At 51.5% G+C, this 21,545-nt stretch overlaps 8 protein-coding genes across 8 annotated transcripts; 3 read left to right on the top strand and 5 right to left on the bottom strand.

The window, feature by feature from the left end:
* Positions 1-3,543: 3,543 nt before the first annotated feature.
* BGZ61DRAFT_369829 (uncharacterized protein) lies at positions 3,544-4,357 on the top strand (the record flags this gene model as incomplete). Its single annotated transcript, XM_046241977.1, has 2 exons — positions 3,544-3,691; positions 3,753-4,357. The coding sequence occupies 2 exons, from the start codon at positions 3,544-3,546 to the stop codon at positions 4,355-4,357; spliced, it is 753 nt and encodes a 250-aa protein (XP_046096010.1).
* BGZ61DRAFT_153350 (uncharacterized protein) lies at positions 4,148-5,582 on the bottom strand. Its single transcript, XM_046237388.1, has one exon. It carries the CDS (start codon positions 5,320-5,322, stop codon positions 4,351-4,353), a length of 972 nt encoding a protein of 323 aa, XP_046096009.1. The 5' UTR covers positions 5,323-5,582; the 3' UTR covers positions 4,148-4,350.
* A 1,978-nt stretch (positions 5,583-7,560) lies between these two features.
* On the top strand, positions 7,561-8,197 carry BGZ61DRAFT_499648 (uncharacterized protein; the record flags this gene model as incomplete). Its single annotated transcript, XM_046251428.1, has 3 exons — positions 7,561-7,597; positions 7,829-7,926; positions 8,000-8,197. 3 exons carry the CDS (start codon positions 7,561-7,563, stop codon positions 8,195-8,197), a joined length of 333 nt encoding a protein of 110 aa, XP_046096008.1.
* Positions 8,198-8,377: 180 nt separating this feature from the next.
* Positions 8,378-9,205, bottom strand: BGZ61DRAFT_485586 (uncharacterized protein; the record flags this gene model as incomplete). The annotated part of the gene is made up of 1 exon (XM_046249730.1): positions 8,378-9,205. One exon carries the CDS (start codon positions 9,203-9,205, stop codon positions 8,378-8,380), a length of 828 nt encoding a protein of 275 aa, XP_046096007.1.
* Positions 9,206-10,212: 1,007 nt separating this feature from the next.
* On the bottom strand, positions 10,213-11,583 carry BGZ61DRAFT_564503 (uncharacterized protein; the record flags this gene model as incomplete). The annotated part of the gene is made up of 5 exons (XM_046255893.1): positions 10,213-10,648; positions 10,708-11,093; positions 11,147-11,166; positions 11,240-11,262; positions 11,318-11,583. 5 exons carry the CDS (start codon positions 11,581-11,583, stop codon positions 10,213-10,215), a joined length of 1,131 nt encoding a protein of 376 aa, XP_046096006.1.
* Positions 11,584-13,763: 2,180 nt separating this feature from the next.
* Positions 13,764-14,284, bottom strand: BGZ61DRAFT_539920 (uncharacterized protein; the record flags this gene model as incomplete). Its single annotated transcript, XM_046254849.1, has 4 exons — positions 13,764-13,872; positions 13,939-14,027; positions 14,098-14,173; positions 14,238-14,284. The coding sequence occupies 4 exons, from the start codon at positions 14,282-14,284 to the stop codon at positions 13,764-13,766; spliced, it is 321 nt and encodes a 106-aa protein (XP_046096005.1).
* A 1,959-nt stretch (positions 14,285-16,243) lies between these two features.
* Positions 16,244-18,203, bottom strand: BGZ61DRAFT_539919 (major facilitator superfamily domain-containing protein; the record flags this gene model as incomplete). The annotated part of the gene is made up of 6 exons (XM_046254848.1): positions 16,244-16,871; positions 16,927-17,472; positions 17,531-17,570; positions 17,621-17,679; positions 17,741-18,050; positions 18,104-18,203. 6 exons carry the CDS (start codon positions 18,201-18,203, stop codon positions 16,244-16,246), a joined length of 1,683 nt encoding a protein of 560 aa, XP_046096004.1.
* Positions 18,204-20,008: 1,805 nt separating this feature from the next.
* BGZ61DRAFT_485582 (prokaryotic phospholipase A2-domain-containing protein) lies at positions 20,009-20,629 on the top strand (the record flags this gene model as incomplete). Its single annotated transcript, XM_046249729.1, has 1 exon — positions 20,009-20,629. One exon carries the CDS (start codon positions 20,009-20,011, stop codon positions 20,627-20,629), a length of 621 nt encoding a protein of 206 aa, XP_046096003.1.
* Between the last annotated feature and the right edge of the window lie 916 nt (positions 20,630-21,545).

The raw sequence follows: 21,545 nt of genomic DNA, 5'->3' as shown, positions 1-21,545 counted from the left end.
GCCTATCCTCTTGGATTTCTGGGTGCCGTAGAGCTTTGGCTCGCGAAATTGGCCAATTGCCAGTAATTCTCCAGCCGGAGAGTATATTCTTCTTCGTCATTCCCACTTCACGAGCCTTGGCGTAGGCTCTGATGAAATTGACCTTATCCATCGGAGCAGAATCAGTCAGGGAAGCGAACTTTTCCAACTCTCGTCGATATGCAGCTTTGGAGGCGTTTAATACTCCATTGTCCAATGGCTGGAGGCCGTGAGAGCAGTGTGCTGGAAGGTAGCAACAGTAAACGTTGCTCAAAAGGCATGTAGCTATCCATTCGTCCTTCACTCTGTTAGCAGCGACCTTTGGCTAGGTAAACAAAGACAGTACCGTTGCATGGCTCCCGTGGCCGTCTAGAATGATTAATCTGGCATCAGACTCATCGGCAGGCTTGGTCTGGGGCAAATAGACTCTTTCAAGCCATTCAACACCAATGTGGTCATCAGTCCACCCTTTGGGTGAAGTTATGTAATGCCAGTTCGCTATCTTCTTGAATTCATGAAGGAACCACTGTTTTTGGAGTTCCTTTCCCTTGAATATTATGCCAGGAGTCAAGGAACGGCCGTCCGCAGTGATAGCTTCAATAAACGAAGTCCAATTTCGAGTTTGTGGTCCCTTGAGAAGAGCCTTTCGCTTTGGGTCCGCTTCCGACCACCAGGCTATCCAACCCTAACGAAGAGAGTCTAGTTAGTCAAATTTCAAAAATAAAGAGAAAAGAGAAATGGATGCTTGCCAAAACCGATCATGATGCCTCCTTCGTCAACGTTAACAATGTTCTCAGGCCGAATCCAGCCGTACTGGCCCTCCCTGATATCGAAGTACCAATGAACCGCCTTAGGCGTGAAGGATTCAAACCTATTAGCTTCCTGACGTCTACCGATCTTAGTTTTAAGGTCTCGGTGGCGCTCGATGAATCTGGCTACCCAGTTGCGTCCTAATTCTGGTTGTTCGCTTTGCTGTCTTAACAAGCCCATGACGCAAGCGCGAATCTGATTGTGGGACGGAGCATATCCCAGAGACTCCTGACGAAGAATCCAGAAAGCCAATTCATCTTCCTGATTCTTGGACAAACGCTGACCGGGCTGAATTTGTTCTTTCATGGCCGTCAGACCGTTAAATCTGTCGATCAGAGTCCTTCGAGGCACTCCCCATCTCTGAGCCGCTTGAGAGGGTGAACAGCCGTTATCGGTGATATCCAATATAGCCTCGGCCATGTCGTCTTCTGTATATTTCCAACGAGGCCGCGATGAAGGCATTTTTATTGCGTTGTAAGAGACTGGCATGAGAAATGTTGGGAAAGAGCGGTGAGGAATTTGGTGATTAAGATGGTGATATTTCCTTACAATGGCTTGCATACATCACGTGCCCCACGCAACTGCACGAGACCAGAAAAATGAATTCCAATCAATTTTATATCTATGAGAAGTGACCGCTTGCCAATAACTTCTATTTTAGCCAAATTCTGTATAAATGAAATAGTTGAGTTTTGGTGGTGGTTTTTTTTTTTTGCCTGGCGAAAGGGTGGGGTTGGCGAAAGGGTGGTGGTGCATGGTAGGGGAGAGAACGGGGGAGACTGGGATCACGGCAGAGAGATGTATAAATCCTTGCAAGGGTACGGAAGTCCATATTGCAGACTGGGCCAAAAGTGTACCCTGGCCTCAACCAAGCTAGGGTCACACCCAAGATGTGTCCACGCACGACTTCAATAGAAGGATACCCCTAGATAATACATATCTCATCAATGTCATTTTGAACGATAAACAATGACGTTCGCGGTCTCTATTCTTCAATGTGTATACAATCTCTTTCTTGGACTTGAAGTTGTAGAAACCGGCAAGAAGAATCTTCTCTAGCCCCTTCTTCATCGCCAAAGAAATCTGGGTTAGTATCAACTCAGTTTATACAGCATACAGAGGTTTGTTGACATGTTGTCCCTTTGTTTATTTACTTCCTCAGCCGCCCTTACCTGGTTGCTGACATATACTTTGCCGATCTTAGGTTAGCTTACTGTCGCCACAGCATCAGGATCTTCTTGCCCCACTGCTTCATTTCCTCACAACCTTCGCATTTGTTGTGTCGATGCCTCAACCAATTACTTCTATGGCGACGATGATCCCGGACTCTACCGATTTGACTCCTGCTGGGCTGAAGACACAGGAGGAGAAGTTGATCAATGGCGGCTTCCCCCCAGCCCGACTTGCAGCCCTCCCAACGAAGGTACTGGGTGTGAATACCCGGACTTTCACATATGGCGGCCCTCAGCCTACATCAAATTCCGACCTAACTATCTGGGCCCTTGGGAATGCCTTGAAGACATGTTCAAATAAGGTCTTAGATCTAATAGACCTAAGCAAGGATGGTTGATTCTTCCTTCATTGTGACCCCATGTCGCTTTTCTTTTTTTTAACCTGCATTAGCCTGTTCGACAACTTGAGATCCGCATGAGGCCTAAGGTCTTTGGTCAAGAAAAGAGGCCATGTACAGTTACATTCAATGGCAGCCAAGGCCTGAATGTGAATGACGATGGATTCTGTCGTAGAGGGCGACTTCTGGCCGGCTTGGCCGTGGTCCTGTTGTATACTCTCCTCCCGATTGTATTGTGCCTGAAAAATGGCCATCTGGTAGTTCTCAGGTGGTGGACGAGAAGTTGGGACTGTCAAGGCTTGCTGTGACGGTTTGACTCGTCGACGGGGGTTGGGGGAATCCGCCGTGAGGTCAATTGGGTTGTTGGAACGAGCATTGTTGATGGGGGCATTAGAGAAAAATTGGTTACAATGAGGACAGTAAGGGGCTGTAGGAAACTGGGCTTGAATGTCGGTGTGTGGCGTGCCGCCCCCAGTTGTGATATCTGGGCAGCTTGGGCAGAACGGAGTGAGAGAGGGAGCCATTGGAAGGTTGTGATGAGATTGAAAGAGATTGAAAGGCAGACAAGACACAGTAATGCGCATTAATGCGCTTTTGAGCTACGTTGCTGGTTGCCCAGTTATCCTCTTCTTAGTGATCGCCTCTCTGACCGGGATCAAGTCGTTGCCACGATAGCAACTCATTGACCCCCGACTTCTTCATAGACCGTGTCTTTATCTGACTATCTATCTAAGCAGATATGACCCATGTCAGTATTTAGTTAAGTGTAATCTTAAAGTGACGATGGTGTGGACCTAGCAAGCATTGGGTGGGTAGTTGGGATCTGTCACGATGTGTATTTGGGTAGCTGGGCGTGTACATGGCGTGTGACTGCTATAGCTATATCCTTATAGCTGGTTTCAGTATAAGGATGTACAGGGACTCAGAGCGGGGATCATATGCAACTCAGAATATACACACACCCAATCAGATGCCTCACAGAATCAGAGCTCGTGACAGGATCAGGGTACACTTTTGGCCCAGTCTTCGATATGGACTTCCGTAAAGGGCGCCCGATGAGCTGACTCTCTCCAGACCAACTCACCCTCATCGTTCCCTCTCAGAGCTCAGTTCTCGGTCTTTCGATCATTCCAACATTTCCTAAGATGACTCGTCTAGGCTTTGTCGGTCTCCTTTTGACCACTGTCGTCAGCGCAGTTCCCCTTGTCACTGAACCCAACCTGAATGCCTCGAAATGGACGGCCGGTTATGGCCTTCAGCCGGACGATGTCATCCTCCCCATCGAAGGCATCAGTAAGTGATTCTTCGTCTCTGCTATTAAGCAAGATGTACGCTTGTTGACACTTTGGCACAGCGTATGTCATCAAGGAAAGCCACTATTTCGCGTTGCTCAAATCCCAAGGAATCTCTGTTGGTGCCCCCGAGCTTGACCCGTCCTGGGTCTCTTACAATGCTTCCGATATACCGGACCTGGAAGAGATCGACGTTGGCGAGCGTGGCCTCGAACCTCGCCAGGCATCTTGCGACAGCACTTTCTCCCTTGTAACGGACAAGACGGAGACCTTCGTGGACTGGGACGTCCAGATGTCGCCCGTTGTCTGCGCCGTCGGCGATATGGACATCAGCGTCAGCTCTGGCTACAGCGTCTCCAACACCGTCGGCGGCAGCGCCGGTGTCGACTTGACCTTCGTCAAGGACAGGCTGGGTTCCTCGCTCGAGATCAACTATAGCCGCACCTGGACGACTCAAAGTTTTGAAAGAGCCCTCCGTACATTCAGTGGAATCTTCGATACCCCACTTAGCCAATCCCCCCTAGCCCCGACAAGACATCTCTGGGCTATTATGTGGCCTTCCATGAGGACCAGGAAAGGCAACTTGAACTGTATTTGTTCCATTCAGTTCGTATACTCCCGTCACTCGTTGGGCATGAAACGGCAGCACTACGGCCGACATCAGTGAAACCCCCATTGCGATTCCCAAACCATTCCAACCACCGGCTGGGGCTGTGGCCCTGAGCTACCAAAAACTCCCTGGTCGCATCTGGACAGGGAGGGCACATTTGAAATAGATTGGCTTGGCGCCGGGAGTGGTTCTTTTTGGAACGGCTCTAATACCATATCAAACAAATCATCTCCGACTTCCGACGACCTTGAGCCTTGCTGAAAAGGGTCGGTCCATGTTGGCGGGGCACTTTCCATCTCAGGCGTTTGGATGCTCAAGGAATCTGTTCCACTTGTTCTGCTGCCGCTTGGGCCCCTGTGGTGTGGAGGTGTGAGTCCGTCAGGGAGTTGAAAGGCCGAAGAGCAAGATAAGAGGCCATCGACGGACTTTCTCGCTTCGTTTGCAATGTATTTCTGGATGAGAACGCAGTTGCAATCAGTATGCCGCAAGAGCTGGGTCTTCAAGTGGTAGATCTCGGCAGTCAGCTGGTCGAAATAGGTTGAGAGGTATCGGTTCTGATCGTCCATGGCCTGCTCACGGGAGGCGAGTGCTGACGCTTCATCCCGTTTGCGCAGACGACACTTAGTAGCAGCGATTCTATTGCGTTCGAGGATGCGCGGTCGCCGGGGGTCCCTAGGAAGATCCTCGTCGTCATTGCTCTCCCCCTTTTGCTTTCGACGTGCCTTTGCAGGCTCTTTAGGTTCGACTTTGGGTTTCCGGCCTCGTTTTCTTGGTTTTGGTACATCCGAAACGAGTGCGGAGGCACCGGTTTCTGACAGGCTTGAACTTTCTTGCGATTTCCGTCGGTTTCGGGGTCGTTGATAGGCCATGTGGCTTCGAGATGCGGGGGAAGATGTGCTGATGCGAAAAGGTGGAGGGGTCATCAGGCATCCCGCCGCTGGTGTCGAGGCGATCCCGTCGAAGTATTGGCCAAACGCAAAATCTCCCGCCACCTGAGGGTAAGAATGGACGAAGGCTGCCATCGAGGATCTTTCTGCACAGATGGTGATCGTTCTTCGGTTTCGATTTATGCTATCCCGGGGTTGGGTGGGCAGGTGATTACGAGGCCGACTAGTTAGGGGCTGGTTTGCCAACGAAGACAACACGCAGGGCTGTAACGCTTCCTGGTATTGCTTATTCGTTTGCTGGATGGCAGCTGAGTGAGCCAGTTGTGTGGATCAGGCAGGGCTGAGAGGCGGTTGGGGAGAGGAGCAGGTCTGAAAGTGGATTTGACGGGTTAAGGAGTGGGCCGGCTTGGTAATTGACAAGCAGAAATTCACGGGCAGGGTTTTGAAGGAGGGGAATTCAAAAGAATGAGGGGATCGCGAGAGGATTGAGGGCGACGGGACAATCAAATATGCATGGCATCTCGCAAGCCACCAACTACCAAGGTCCTTGGCTCTCAAGCTATTAGAGCTTTGCCACCCCCCCAGCAAGCGCAGGACGGGCACACCCACATGCTACATGCTGTAGGACGCCGGGAGGGGAAATAGACTTTTCCTATGAAAAGCTCGAGATTCAGCCATCTTTCTGCAAGGCGATGGGGTCAACAAGCCCTCAAGTCTGAGTTCACGGAATTCCGATTGGGCCACCTAGCGGAATTGTTCCGGTTGCATTGCACTTTCGAAACCCTGACGTCCCGGTGCAGCTCGCGCAGCCATGCCCATACATGGCAGCAAAGGGCAACAATAAGATAAACGAGGGTCTAAGCGCCGCAGTATCTCCTTGCGCTGCGGGGGGCCTTATCGTGCACAAGAGCTCCAGATACATCATACAATGCGGCCGTGGGGAGAGGGGAACCGGGTGCGGAGGCCGACAGGGTGGACCCTGGATCCTTGCCATGGGGACGCCATGAACTGGGAACTGGGAGCTGCGAGACGAGGTGTGTGCGAGACCCAAGGCTGGGGGACAGTGGCGTTTGCGGTCCCCTCCTCCTGGAAGATGCAATGACAAGTGTTGCCCTCTCCAGGACAAGCGTGAGGACAGGTTTTTCGCGAACCTTGGGCTAAGGAACCACAAGGATTTACAACTCCTGGGCTTGACGCCTTTCGGGTCCCAAACGGGTTCTTTCTGCGAGACTCCCATGATCCAACGTGGCGATCGCCGTTGTTGCTACAAGACGAGGCTGTGGCACGAACTCAAGCTCCAGGCACACGGTACGGAGCACGGTGAACTCCGTTGAGCTCGGTTCCTGCTGCGGGTGCAAGATGGATTTCAACGGTCAAGGATCGATCGCGATCCTGACCAACTACGGTTAGAGAGTTGAACATGAGCTGATGCCGAGCTCAATGGCACTAGTCATCATCTCCCAGAACAGCTTCTTACATCGACCGCTCGGACGTCGACTGCAACTCCCTGACCCCAGCACCACTCGGCCGAAGCTTTGCGCTCCTCTGTATGGGGTCGTCGGGAAGAAAGCTTAGCGGTTGGGACGGTTTAGGCCTGGAGTAAAAGCTGGAAGCAGGGGCGGGGAAGCTCTCGATGGGTGTCTTGTCTCCTCCAATTTCGAACCCGAAGGCGTTATCAGCAGTCGTCTCCCCGGTTTGCCTCTTTGGATTTGTTGACCCTCGATCCCCTCAACGGTTGGCTGTCTGGATGAGAACCGAACCATGGCGTTGGTGGAGTGCATGCAGGTTTGATCACTACCCTAGCATATGACAAGTCGCTTCTCGCGGGGCCACAGAGCTTGGTGGTCTGATGCGCTTTGATCTCTGATTACGCGATCTCACACAGGGGACCGGGGGGGTTAGATGCTACCCTAAACACTGCAGTGCGCGTATTGCGGCTGTCTCTCAGCCTCACTGTGCAAGATGTTTGTTTTGGACTTGCATAGGGCCAACATCTGCTATGTCTAGTCCTTTCAAATATTTTGCAAGGCCTCGATCTTCACTCTCTACACTATATCCGACTTGAACCACAAAAACCACCCACAGCATTAGCGGGCTCGTTCTCACACAACCGAAGACTGCGAGAAGCACGGTACACTCGAAACGCCGCAACCACAGCCCCGGAAGTTAGGACGATCCTTAATCAGGACCAACCTGCAGTTCTGTGGATCCCCCCCCCCCGGGACACAACGCCACCATACTTGGCATGCAGCCATCCATCTGGTGTACACACACCCACAGAACGCATCTCGATGATCCGTCACACGGTAAACAAATCGCTGAGAAAACAGTCTTGTTCGGCTGACGGCGAAGAACACCATCGGGTACCCCAACATGGCCTATTGCCCGTGGTGCCTGTCGGCTAGCAATGGTGCAATATCGTGCGAGATGCAATCTATCGCCTGGGGGGGGAGGGGGGAGTAGATAATAATGGACTTCAGGTATGCAAAAACGGACCAGGGCCTTGTAGATTATCCCGTCCTGTTTTTGGCCCCCTGCAGGGCGACAGCGTCGACCACACCCTCTTCTGGCTACCATCGGAGCGGACGATCATCTGTGGCGATTCAGTCTACGCCCGTTGCTCACACCTCTGGGCTGAAAGAGATCGAGACTCCGGCCATTTTGTCTGCTTGGAGGAAGACAATCGCGTTGATCGAAGGCCTAAATCCAGCGACTATTATACCGGGCCACCTGGAGGCTGTGTGGGAGTTAGATGCCAGGGCGGACTTGGAGCATAACAAAAAGTATCTTCAGTTGTTTGAAGACATTGAAGGCGACAAAGAAGCCTGGGGTCCAGGAGCTATTTGAAACTTTCAAGAATGCGTTCCCAAAGGCAGAAAAGAACAGCGATTTCTTCTTGGGCCATCTCAGCAATCAGTTTGGAGAAGGTGGTGTTAAGTGGGAGGAGAACCGGCATCATCGGGTTGCGACCAGGACGAAGGAGCAATTGGAAGCCTATTGGATAGCTTAGATCATCAATCATGTCTCATCCTTCCAACATATCTCGTAGCCTTCTGTATTGCTTTATTTGGTTCAACACTAGGTGGTTTGTGGCAAGTGGATGGGTGAAGAGAAGCAGGACGGAAAGCGGGAGGGGAGGAAACCCTTCGTATCCTTCTGAGCTTGCCGTCGGACTAGCTGCTGATTTATGTCAAGAGCCAGTTACCTCTGTCTCCCTCGCCGCCTGCAACACCTCCTTCATCTTGGAATACAGGCCTCGGTCTTCATGTTTCCTCCTCTCGCCATTTGGGAAAACTTTCCTCCTTAGTCTATTGACCCATGGGATCAATGATTTGTAGTAGGGCGTAAAGTTGACCTCCGCACTGTTGAGAAAATCCTCTTCATCAGAAATCACCCCCTTTTTAGACCCAACCAGCTTATTGTCGCTTTCATAGTTCCAACTCTCAAAGTCAGTTGGTCCGATATCCTTGCCTGGCCCGTTGTAGGGGATGCATATCCAGAAGAGCACCCAGAAGAATGACTCGAGGTCGTGCATGAAAGAATGATACTGCCCGAGTAAAGCACCGATGGCCATGAACGCCCTCGTGCCTGTCTTTCCCTTTGCTCCCGAGGTATCTTGTCGTTGGTCTCTAATGGCGAGGTCGAGGTCAACCAAGAACGCTCGCCGGGATGGATTCTCGTCGTCTTCATTGATCATGAGATTGTTGATGGAGATGTCTCTGTGGAGAAAGCCCACCTTGCGCAAGGACTGGTGACCTTCAATGCAGGCCTCCAGCGCGGCAAGTAGAGCCACTCGAGAGCTTGCCTTGTAGATCGGCTTTCCATAGTCCCGAAGAATGACCCTCCGATGTACCCTATTTGGCATCGCGTCTATGCTTGCCTTTGTTGGAGATGCTGAACACGATCGCTTGGTTGGCGGCAGAGCGGCGTCAGTTTCGCTGGGTGGCCGCTTCGTGCCAGCACTGCTGCTTCGCCCTTTGCGCGAAACACTAGACGCGCTCACACTTGACGGCAACATCGGGCGTTCCGGTCGATAATTCGTAGCTTTTGTGACGTCCAGTCTCTTTCGAACATTGCTTTGAACGTCGTCATCAGCGCCTGAGCGCCGTGGATGCGAACGGTCTCGTGGTGGTAGTATCGGGCAACATTAACTCCTATCATCGCTGGCACGCCCCCGTATCTGGATTGTACGCCGCGCTTTCGTCCAGGATGGAACCTACTTTAGTGAGCCACTATTTAAAGGTATGGGAGACCCTTCCGTTTCGGAGATTGACTCGGGAGGCATTGGGGTAGCCCAGGGCTACTTGTCTGCGCTAGCCACGCGGGCAATTATCTTATTTGAGGCGGACAATGCAGACATAGGACTCGTTGGTTTTATTGGTATCGGTATGGATGAGGTCAGCATGTGCGAAATCACAGTGCAGGAGGGCCAGCGGGTTGAGAAAGGCCAGGAGATTGGCATGTTTCATTTCGGGGGATCAAGCCATTGCTTACTCTTCCGCAAAGATGTCCAGTTAGAGGGGCTCCCAGAAGTGGGCAGAAAGGAGAATGTGCCAGTACGAGGTCGGCTGGCGACGGTGAAGAAAAAAGTTGGTGGTTTGAAATGGATCTCAAAATAATCTAGTACATTTCTGCATGAACTCCAAGCAAAGTTTAGAACATATAAGTGTGGAGTTCTAAACATGCTAGTTTGCGTTATGTCAAATGACTTTATTCTCATCAGTAATTATATCTTCTGATCACTTATCCATCTTCCCATTGTGTGTTTCATCGAGCAAATGGGAGGGTGAGCGAAATGAAGTCAATCGTGTCGTTGTCTAGGGTAGCCATGAGCGACGCAGGATACGACGTGTTGATTGGTCACACAGAAAAAGGTGGATCATGGTGAGCTGTTCGGGTTCCAGGACGTGGGCCGGACTGAGTCTATGGTCTCACAACAGGGATTGGGATAAGTCGATGAAGCGCATAATTCACAACGATACTAAATTTATTAAGAGGACTTTATTATTTCTATATCTATAAATATTACGGCACAGGATCCAAACCATTGGAGCCACGACTGCTAACCGAACCCTCTACGCCCTGTCTAGAAACCCCGGACGAGTCGGCATAGGCGCCCTGAATTTGTACAGAATAGGGTGCTTCATCGAGTAGCATGTCGGTGTCGTTATGATTGAACCCATGTGGTGCCTTTGTTCCCGGAGCCGCTTTTGCATCCATGACGTGCATTTCCACAGTGGTAGTAACAGTCGGCCAGGCCTTCGATCTGGGGCGTTCTCCATCTTGAGTTTTGTTAGCCAAAGTTGTCTCGCCAGCTCGGGTTCCGCGGGATCTAGATGCGGTATTGTAGTCGGATCCGTGAGCATGCCCCGATTGTCGAGCAATCTTGGCGATGAGACTGGCCATTGACATTTCGATATTGAGTTTGACGATGTAAGCGAGCGGGTGAAACTGCATGTACCTGATACGGCAGACACCACGGTTAGGATCTTCCATGCACCAGCAGTGGGGAGTGCATACACAAAGGTGTTGTCCAAGCTCATCATGGCGACAATGAGAACATCCATGCTCAGAGAGAACACAATGATGAACATGTTGAACTTGACCAGATTGTCGTACTTGCTGAGTCCCAATTCTACCAAATTTCGTCTGACGATGCGGATGAAGAGAAAGTTGAGAGCAGCGTCAACGAGGAGGTAGATGACCTTTTCACAGCGATCCCATATCTCGTTGATGTGTATGTACGAGTCGGAAATTTGTAATCGGGCAGGAATCCAGATACAGTAGACGGAAATGTTGATGGCCGTGATGAAAGCTGCGACGCCATATTTGAGTCGCCAGACGAAAGTCCGGTCGTGCATAAGGATTGCACATCGGTTGACAATAATTTGTAGGAGAAACTGAACCTGTAGACTATGTCAAGGAAAGCCTGGCGAGGACGGTCTGGGAAAAAACGAACCTGCAGCGCCCACAAAGTAACTTAAGCGGAAGAGGATTGTTAGTTTAAAAGCAGCCTTGAATACAACCAAGAGGTGTGAATAAATAGACGTACGGATGCAAAAGTAGAAGGCGAAGCTGCATGCGATGTTAGAAAGACACAAAAGACGCATGGTGTTCGCAAGAAGCTTACCTAGGCGGAACTACCCCCAAAATGTACATGAAGCAGATGATGCCAAACCCAAGACAAACGGCTATCTCGCCCCAGATCATCCAGATGTATGGATTACGTAGCAGAGCGAACCCGCGTCGGCGGTAGGCACTGGTGGTCTGCTGGATGGCTGACCATGCCGTCAGCCAGCCGATGCCCAGGGTGAAGCCCCAGGCAAGAGACGCAATGATCAAGTCATTTGATGTCACTTCCTCGAGCATGAAATTGTCAGGGAGGAGAGTGAGCATGCTGCAATGGACAGCAGGATATCACCAAAAGGAATGAGAACAAGTTGGCACGGTGTACTGACATGGAACCTGGCGCAAAAGAAAAGCAAAGACAGCAGCATTGAGCCAGGTCTTTAAAAGAGCCAGGGGTAATTAGAAGCCAGCTTTGCTGTGCGTATCACGTACACGCTGACGCATTAGCATATGGTCGGACCCTCTTGGCCAGAATCTCGCGACGGCTACTCCGTATGCGAAGACTATCAAATGGCCCTGGTCTCCTTGTCCGAAGCTGTAGCGTGTGCACAGGTAAACTCTAATGTCAGCCACTAGACGCGACGGATCGTCCCCGCAGATTTAGCTGAATTGCCCAGCGCCCAAAGGACGGTTAGATGAGAACCGAGCCCTCTGCTACTACGACGTAGTATCATACGTAGTAGGTGGTAGGCCTTTCCTCAGGACCTCCCCAAACCTTCCTCAAGCCCCCTTCAAACCCTCCTTAGGCCATTCCGTGTAGATGACTCGCGTGGTGCGAACAATATTTCGCACTACTGCGCTGGCTGCCATGTGTGTGTCACTCGAGTTTCCCCCCTGTCGCAACATGAAGATGTGTCGCATAACATACTCCGTATAGGGTACTATTATTCCACACAAGGAGTGGGCCTACACTTTTGCTAGTGGCGTAACGGTTATCTGACACTCTCGCACCAGTCTCCTGGATCTAGACCCTTTTGGCGAGCATTGCGCATCCATCTCGAGTCGGACGAAGAAATCGTGACGGACTCACCGTCAAGAAAGGGCACCCAAGGTGACGAAGCCGGCTAAGCGCAGTGCGACTAAAATAGCGAGACAGCTGGGCGCCTTGGCGTATGGTGACCCTCTGTCATAGCACAGCAGCTTCTGTGCATGCATCTTCCACGGCTAGAACGTTTCCGACAGAACTTGAGACGTTATTCATGGCCGAAGGTCGTCGGGAGAACTACGGTGATTGTGAATGAGGCACCTAGCCTTTGTGAGCCACTATCTCAACCCCGTGTCCAAAGTAGCGCCATGGTCGGCTCAATGCCACTCCCGAGCCGATGTCTTCCCCTGCTTTCGGCTGCCCGGAGAAAGCTCCGATCTTGTTGAATCATCTGGACAAGGGGAGTGATGTCCCCTGCAAGACATAACAAGATACCAAAGAGGGTCTCGACCGCGTTGATTGACGTGTACTACGTAGTACGCGAAGATTCTTTCCCACCACTAGCCTGAACGGGGCACGAAAGCCCGAGACCTGACGGCACGTTGCAACCTGACCCCTAAAGAATTTTGGGGTAGTCGGAGCCAGCAGTCTGACCCGACCTGCCGACCTGCTGGCCACCTTGCCGTCTTTAGCTTGGTATAACACTGTCATGGCCGACAGGTCTTGGTTTAACTAGATCAAGCCACCACTCCGTCGCCTCACCGCAGGCTCCCAATTTACGGATAATGTTAGAATATAACTCAGATAATAAAGCCCAATATGCAATAAGGCCTAAACTTTTGCAAAATGGCGTAATGGTTAATCTGACAGATAATTAGTCATTAGTATTCGGAACACCCGCGCACCACCCCTGACTCAGTGGTGCTACTGCCAGCTAGGCGTTCTAGGCCGAGAGAAGTAGCAAATAAGAATATCGATTCGCCCATGACTCGGGCTTCATTTAGCGGAGCGAGAGAGCTGTATTGGGTCTTCAATCAAGGTGAATTTGGTATTGATCAACGAAAGTCGGATTTTCTACTTATGTTACTTGGATCTACCAGTGCTCTCTGATGGGCCTATCAGTTGTCCCAGGCCCTCGACATGATGAAGTAGACTCGATATATATTTGCTTGCGGATATTTCCTGGTTTCGCAGGCACAATGTTTTCTCGGCTGCCAACGTCCGAGGCAGTCCGGTCATCCAGTCGATAACTCGGCCTATTGGCCCGACTTGAGCCTTGGCCAAACGTACCGGTATTGATCGTGAAGCCCCGAGATCCCTAGAAAGTCTTACCTCGCCGTTTGATGATCAGTAAAATCACTTATAGCACGACGGTAACAGCTTCGACAATAGTGGACAAACAACGTAAATTCGAGCTGAAACTCCTCTGCAACTGGAGAAGACAAATCCAAGCAAGAACTCTCAACTGCAGCTCAGGGCGAAGCTCCCCTCGTCATGCCCTTACATCCATCCCGAAAAGAATCTAGGAAGCCTTGCCCATATCGGCACCGGAGTTGGTGCAATAGTAGTTCCACTCATCGCCACCAATGTGCTTGTCAGGCGAGTTGCAGACCAAGACGTCACCGCGGTAGCTCTATTAAACAGGGGTTCAGTTGTTGAGCACAGCAAAATAATTCTTTCTGGGGACTTCGACTCACAGTGGAACAGTCGGGCCAAGTGTCCCACTGGTTGTTGCCCGTGTCCGCAGCTTGTATTTGCCGCAGGCGATCTTCGTGGCATCGTTGTTCTGTGGGTGGTCAGTGTTAGTGCCGTTCCGTCTATCTGACCAGCTTCTCGCCGTTTTATGGCTTGCATACCTCAGGGTTGGACTCGTTGATGCCTTCGAAGACTTTGTCTGCGCACCATGCGTAGGAGTGCAGATCGGCGAGGGCGCTGGAGGACGTTAGCAGCTGCGTCGAAGTGATTGTCGTCTGTTCCACAGAGAAAATCAACTTACCCAGTAGCGCAAGCAATAGCGGCGATGAGGACAGCGGAGAACTGCATTTTGAGGTGGTTTTCAGATGCAAATGTGGCGAGAAATATATTCTACGAAAAATTAACAACAGCAATATCGGCCAAGAAAATTAGACTAATTGAAAGTGAAAAATATCACGCATCTCATAGACTTGCCCTTCTCATAATGCAGTGCCGTGAACCGATTTTATTGTATTTTTCAGGCGTCAATTGACGACTTGCTCCGCAAAAGCGATAAGAGCTCTTATCAAACAGCCTTACGCCACGGTATCCTCAAACCGGGGGTTAGGCCCAATCCCCATAGGTCTTGACGGCTACGCTTTCACTGTCAATTTTCAAGAACCAATCCGACCAGGTGACCGGCCAGTGTTGCTAATAATATGACAATAAAAACAATATACTGCAATACATACAATACAATATGCGTTTTCTGATATTGTACCAATATAATACGCAGGTTGTGATGTTGCGACAATACAATATAAGGCTATCCATATTGGCAAGATATTGTCTGTATTGGTTGGCGGATCTTTGGGCAAAATGCACTTGTTTGTTGATAATTAACGTCGGCATGTGGTGACGCGTGGAAGAAAACGCGTAACTGGTTTATTGTTTTACTTCTAGGGCCAGAAAACGCGTAGTGAAAATGCAACAACGCCTGCCTTTTGTTCAAACGTCGCAACGAAGAGGGTCGTCAATATCAGACGGCTTTTCGGAGCTCTCCAGTCAGCAATTACACGACCCAGACGAGAGCCAAACCTCCAATTGCCAATCGTCGCGACCTCGCACAGCCTCCACAACCTCCTTGGCCAAGCCAAGAACATCATGGGTCTTCTCCCATATGCCAGACGAGGAGATAGTGGTGGAAAATATGATTATTTGACCAGCCTACATACCTTCGAAATCTATAAAGCAGACATTGCAGAGTAAAATGTTGGTGGTATGGCGCCCTGGCTGCGCAGGCAGCTGCTGAAGCCTAACTGGACACAACAACACCGGAACTTCATCGCCATACCAAGTTTTGGTCCGACTCTTGGTACCAGTCCAATTAAGGCAGGCGGTCCAGTCCGGTACTTCCGGTTACATAGGGGGTCCAGTCCAGACACCTTGGACTGGACGGACCGCCTATTTCTCACACTGGTGTGTACGGAAGGCATAAAAGGAGTGTTTGAATCAAGAGGATTTGCGCGGCTATAAGGTGATGCAATATCGTGAAGGATAAGGGTAGCAGAGGAGCCACACCGCCATGCAAGGCACAAAAGGGGCTAGAACAAGAACAACAACACAATCATCGAAGGAACCAATCATGACAAAAAAAACGGAGTTCCGTATCAATTGAATACACTCACTTCTACCTTTGTGCGTGCACAATTCGCATCGTGTGTCCAACACATCGTATCTCTGACACCAACAAGCGGGATGAGAGGCAATAGGGCAGAATAGCCAATCATCGACAAACTCAATTGTAAGACATACAGCAATCGACACTGCATGCTATCATATTTCGTCAGCTCGGTATTAGACGGCATATTCCGTGGCGGGATAAGACGGAGCAAGGTAGAACAGCCAATCATCGACATAACTAGCCAATGACTGCAAGGTCCAGATGATACACGGCTAGTCTAAGTCCCGCAATGCGGCCTTTTTTCCAGCAAACAGATTGTTGACCCTCTGCCAATACATATCGCCCTTTAAGGTTATGCAGCAGCGAGTCATGGCAGTCAATGTCACAGAAGAATCTGTTCCTGTGGCCAACAAGGGGGAACGAACCAAGCTCCGAATGCCCATGCTCAGTTTTGTCCTGTGTCACCGGTTCCCATCCTTCCGACGATGGTAAGTCTATTATATCCAAAGCACCATTCATAAGCCCGTCAAAACCAGAAGGGTGTTGTTCACGTTGTCAATTTGCTTGCAATGTCCAACACTGGTGGATGCGGAAGGAGTGATGCCTTTCAGACACTGTCTTCGTCTTCGTAGTCTTCGAAGAGGCTATCTTCGAGGAGGGACCCCTTCCTCTGGCACTACGTCCTGCTGACCTCCGCCCTCGGTGATTAGTGAGCTCAGGTAGGCTCCAACAATCGTGACAAGGCCACTGAACCACCATGCCAAGCCTGAATACCCAGTCTGCAGTCCGAGTGAGTACAGGAAGCCGGATACAATCGGGCCCAATGCTCTGCCCAAGCTCGCCATCGATGCCGCGATGCCATTGATGGTTCCGAGGACTTGCTTCGTCGGGGCCGAGTTCGCCAGGAGAATGGCATTGCTAGGGTAAGCCATGGTCGATAAAGTGCATTTCCAGATGACCAGCAGGTAGATGGCTGCCATTCTCATGTCCTCTGGAAGCAGAACGAGGTACGGAGTGACCAGGTATAGCGCAGAGTAAGAGAAGGTCAGAATCTGGAAAAGGCGCAGGGAGCCCAAGCGTCGTATCACGGGCGGGACAATCAAGTAGTTACAGAACAGAGAGTAGACAGCTTGAGCAGACATTATGACACCAATCATCTTCATCTCGAGGCCGAATCCATCGGTGAACTTAAAGGGTAGTTCCAAGATCGGATGCTTAGGTGGGGATGTGCTCAGAAACACTGGGAAGAGCTGATCAAAGGACATTGTGTGACTAGAAGAGGGCATCAGCAACAGCAAGTGAGCCAAGAAAGAGGGCTGCCATTTACAAGGTCAGGATACCGTATGAGGTGATGTTCATAATGACCGGCTTGGTGAAAATCTTCATCTTCGTCTTGGCAATCGGCTCTTGGCCCAGCGGTGCAATGACCATGGGGAACTCAGTATCAGCCCGAGGAGCCAGCTTAGGCGAGCTCTCCTGGATTTGGTAGGCCCGCAGGATTTCGTTCACCTCGGACCTGACACTGGTCTCTCGGGATCCTGCAGCCGTGAGATACCCAGGAGGTTGTTCGCCGTCGAAAAGACCTTGGTTCTCGGAGTTTCGTCCTCGCCCACAGCAGCTTACGACGCCGCGGGCCGTGTTAGTCAGATAGTCGCCTACCTCACGTCCGCGATCCCTTTTAGTCTTCTTCGTCGCATGCGTTTCCTCAAAGAATAGAAGGCCAATTATGACTCCAATGAAGACTATGGTTGCGCTGAAAAGATTGGGAAGGAGGTAGGGAAATTGGTCCCAGATGGTTCCGCGAGCGAAGATGCCAGGATAACTGACACAGGGTCTCGCGAGCGAACCCCCAATTATCGGGCCAATGATAGATCTAGATACGCCTGTCAGGGCATTGACTGATGCCTCCTTAATAGCCGAGGAAGTCTTACCCGATACACCATACCATGGGCATGACAGTGTAAGCGCGTGCTGCGTCGGGTCAGCGGCGGATGTTACCTCAGAGCTCAGATTCAGCTCACGTTGTTGCTCCTTGACAGTCACTAGTTCAGCGACGGTTGTCTGCAAAACCCCGATATTTCTGCATGTTCATCAGTCCCTTGTTCCAAACTCCCGAGTCTCCCGCCAACTACTTGCCATACCCATTCAGAACACCACCGAGAGCGCGGGCAAATAGGGCCACTGGTAGATTCGGCGCGGAGCCAAAAATGAGAACGCTCAAGGCAGTTCCAGCCAGGCCAGCCAGTAACACGGGTTTGCGTCCTATCTTGTCGCTCAGTCTACCCCACATGACACCGGTTGCAAATTCGGCCAAGGTGAATGCTGAAGTGACCATGCCGGCGTAGACCGAAATTTTGCTAGCGTCATCGGTGATGTGGAAATCATCGATCATGTAGTAGATGTAAGGGAAAATTGACATGAATGCGATTGGCTCACATATCCGGCAGCAAGCTGTCCTAGTCAGTATGAGAGAGTTCATGTGATGGCTGGGCCAGCTTCCATACCTAGCACAAGCATCTGCTTAGCCGGGAACGGGGGGGATCTCTGGCCATCTTTACTAGCACCGCCGCTGTCGGTCGCCGGAAGTTGGCTGTTCCTTCTCATGTTGAATTTTCTCGCGAAGCCGCTTGAACCCAAACTTCCACCGCCGTCCACAAACACACTCAGCGCAGTACAGTGCGGCTCGAGATCTTCAAGACTAAGCGTGGAGCCCTTATGGAACAATTGCCTCCAAAAGACGAAAAGTCAGGAAACCTCGTGTGACGAGATGGCCGGGGAGGGTAGTCAGTCGGAACGGATTCCCAAGCAGATTAACCTTCCCTGGGAGGAGGCCAAGCTCGGATGTCTAGGTTGTAGGTGGCCGACAAAAGCAAGCAAGGCACTAATGGCAAGAGAAGAACGAAGACCGGGAGTGGATACACATATGAGAGGCGAGGCAGAGACACGCCCGACACGGCCCCAACACAGGCCCGGCTGGCGTAAATGTCATCACGACCATGGTGCAACTAAAACCTGATTGGAACGGGCAGTGACATCATCCAAAGCAATGACAAGAGCCGTGATCTACCACCACAAAGCGATGCGACGAATGAATCCCAACTCTCGGACCGGGTGGCAGTGAGGCCCGGTTGCGCCAGCCAGGGAGAAAGATCCCGGTTGACAGGGCGGGCTTGCCAAGGCTGTGGCCCTGTGTACAGAGAAACCTCGAGACGCCCGGGTTGCTTCCGCGAGGTTTATGGGCCCCACATACCAGCCGGGGAGTTGGGTCAAGTTCCCCGACAACTCGACGAGGGTACGATGAGGTGTCGAGCCAATGGGTAGGGACTTACGCCTGGTTCGAACCTAATTATTAGGCTCACCGGGTCTTGGTAGACCAAGGTTATCCCCCAACATTTCAATCGCATAGCTGTTTGATCCCAGTTCCGTAATGTTGACTAACCTTGATTTGGAATGTGGGTTGACCCCTTTTTGAGTAAGGTGCCAAGACCAGGGTTACATTGCACGGGGGACCAGATGGCCCCCAGCGCCTGAAGAGTAAGATCGGCCTAATAATAACTGAAAGACTCGGTTCGAAGGCGCCGCAACCCACAACCCGCTCGGGTAGTGGGCAACTCGCTTTGCCAGGCAGCCCACATGACCGATTCGTGGAAGTCGACTCGTCCTGTCGGGGTTGTGGGGAGGGGAAACCACGCTAAGCACAAGTCAAATAGTGATCATCCACAGCTGAATAGCAAATTTCTTATTTTAGTTGACACTTTGGTCAGCCTCAGGCGGGCTGTGTGGAATTGGTCCGATGGCTGCGCGTGCGATTCTATCCTATGAGAGCGAAGAAGAGGCATTGGCGGGCTCTCACCCTTGGGATTAGCATGGTCAGATTAAAAAGGACCCTGAGGATGTCTCGAGAGATTGATATCCACAGCCAGCGCCTGCGGGACGTAGGGGTCCCTCCAGACTAGACACGACGATTGCTCGAAACGCTGGTTGAGAGATCGACGGAGGGGGAACCCTTCAGCGTCTTAGGCGCGGGCTAAGGGTATTTGGCGAGGCTCGGGGTTGGGGGCTTGATTCGTTTTCGGTTCTTGGTTGCGTTTCGACAATCTGACATTCAGCTCGTCAATAATTCCTATCGAATTGGGTAATCACTGCGACAGGCACACAGGCGCCATTGGACAAGAAAGCTCTCGTTCCCGCCAGGCTTGGCGCAACATCGAGCTTCAATGATAGGCAATTTTGGATGGCAGGGTCTCGGCTCACGATAGCCTCATTGTGCCTGTCAGCTCTCGCCCGAGGCACACTTGCTGACCCACGCCATTCGGATAATTGAGGATGCTGGAATCCCTCGAAACTCAACACATTCACATCATCAACATTACTTCTCAGCAATCATCATCAAACTCAAATATTCCAAAATGAAGTTCCTCATCACCTCTGTGGCCCTTTTGGCCGGAGTAGCCTCTGCTCTCCCCACGTCCTCCGCCGAGACAGACGCTTCCCTTGCCCTCAGACACCTCGAGAACCGCGCCACGACCTGCACCAAGGCCGCGACGGACAACCTCATCTTCAAGGCCTCCATCGGCTCGTTCGAAAAGTCCCGCAAGGCCAAGAACCCGTCCAAGTGCAACTGGTCGTCGGACAACTGCTCCAAGTCGCCCGACAAGCCCGACGGCTACAACTTCATCCCCAGCTGCCAGCGCCACGACTTTGGCTACCGCAACACCAAGGCCCAGAAGCGCTTCACAAAGGCCATGAAGAAGCGCATCGACGACAACTTCAAGAAGGACCTCTACAAGTACTGCTCGCAGTTCCATGGCCTGTCTTCTTGGAAGGGCGTCGAGTGTCGCCGTCTGGCGGATATTTACTACGCGGCGGTGCGAAAGTTGGGCAAGCGAGAGGAGGAGGCCGTGGACAATGTTCCTGACAACGTTGCTGATCTGGAGCTGGATCCTGATATTGAGGGCCAGGTTATCCCTGAGGTGCTGGAGGATGATGGTGAAGATTACGACGACCCGGAGAAGCCCTTTGCTGAGTAGGCAAGTGCGTGTAGGTATGGAGGTCTAGGCCCGAATGTGATATAGAACTAGTACACCGAACTCCAAGTCGAGGAACATCATTCTAAAATCCCATATAGATCTCACCTGAATGCCATCTCATCGCATCTATCTCATCTTCATTCACCTGTGCGAAGTGGAAATACACTTCGAGATCATCTCTGACGCAACCGCCTTCCCGTTCAAAGGGCCCCGAGAGCTAGGAGAGTGGCACTGAGGTTGAATACGGGGGAGCGCGGTTGGAAGAAATAAACACTTCCAAGTCGATTGCAGCCATCGTTGCGAGACTAAGGGGCGATCAGATAGATCTTGAGAAACACGTTGGAACTCAAAAAGCTTGTGTCGGCTGGTTTCTCATTCTTGAGGAACATAGATTGTGATGATATGGACGGCCGTCATGAACTGGCGCCCGACGACCCCTTTTTTACCCAAGCCCTCCCCAAGTCAGACCCACGTTGTGCCATACGCCGGTCTATAGTGACGTTGTCGACCTAGCAAGATCCCGCAAGCACCTCCTCTGGCATCTGTGGTGAGCCACAAAGACTAGGGTGATCCGGTCGACTCTGTACCAGCTCCTTTCTCTGATCTTCCAAGCTCGATAGCCCCCTCAAGGTCCGTTACTCAAGACCTTTGTCACTGCGCCTTCATCGCGCCTGCGTCGCACTTTGACTTCAGCCTGCTTTCCTTCCGATCAAGGCTCCGAGATCCGCTCTGTCCCTGACTCTGACCAAGCAGGGCGCGAACCAGCACGGTAAGCTCGGCAGTGGTGTGACGAGAGCTCGTATTCGATCGACCGGATATTGCTCCAACCCGTGGTACCTGTGGAACCCGTCTGCGAGGCGTACGAGGAGAGGGCAATGGCCGAGGGCAGACAACGCAGTCAAGGCAAGGCATTTTC

This window comes from Ilyonectria robusta, assembly GCF_021365365.1.
Source record: "Ilyonectria robusta strain PMI_751 chromosome Unknown BGZ61scaffold_38, whole genome shotgun sequence".
Lineage (NCBI taxonomy): Eukaryota > Fungi > Ascomycota > Sordariomycetes > Hypocreales > Nectriaceae > Ilyonectria > Ilyonectria robusta.
This window is presented reverse-complemented; position numbering and strand designations above follow the sequence as displayed.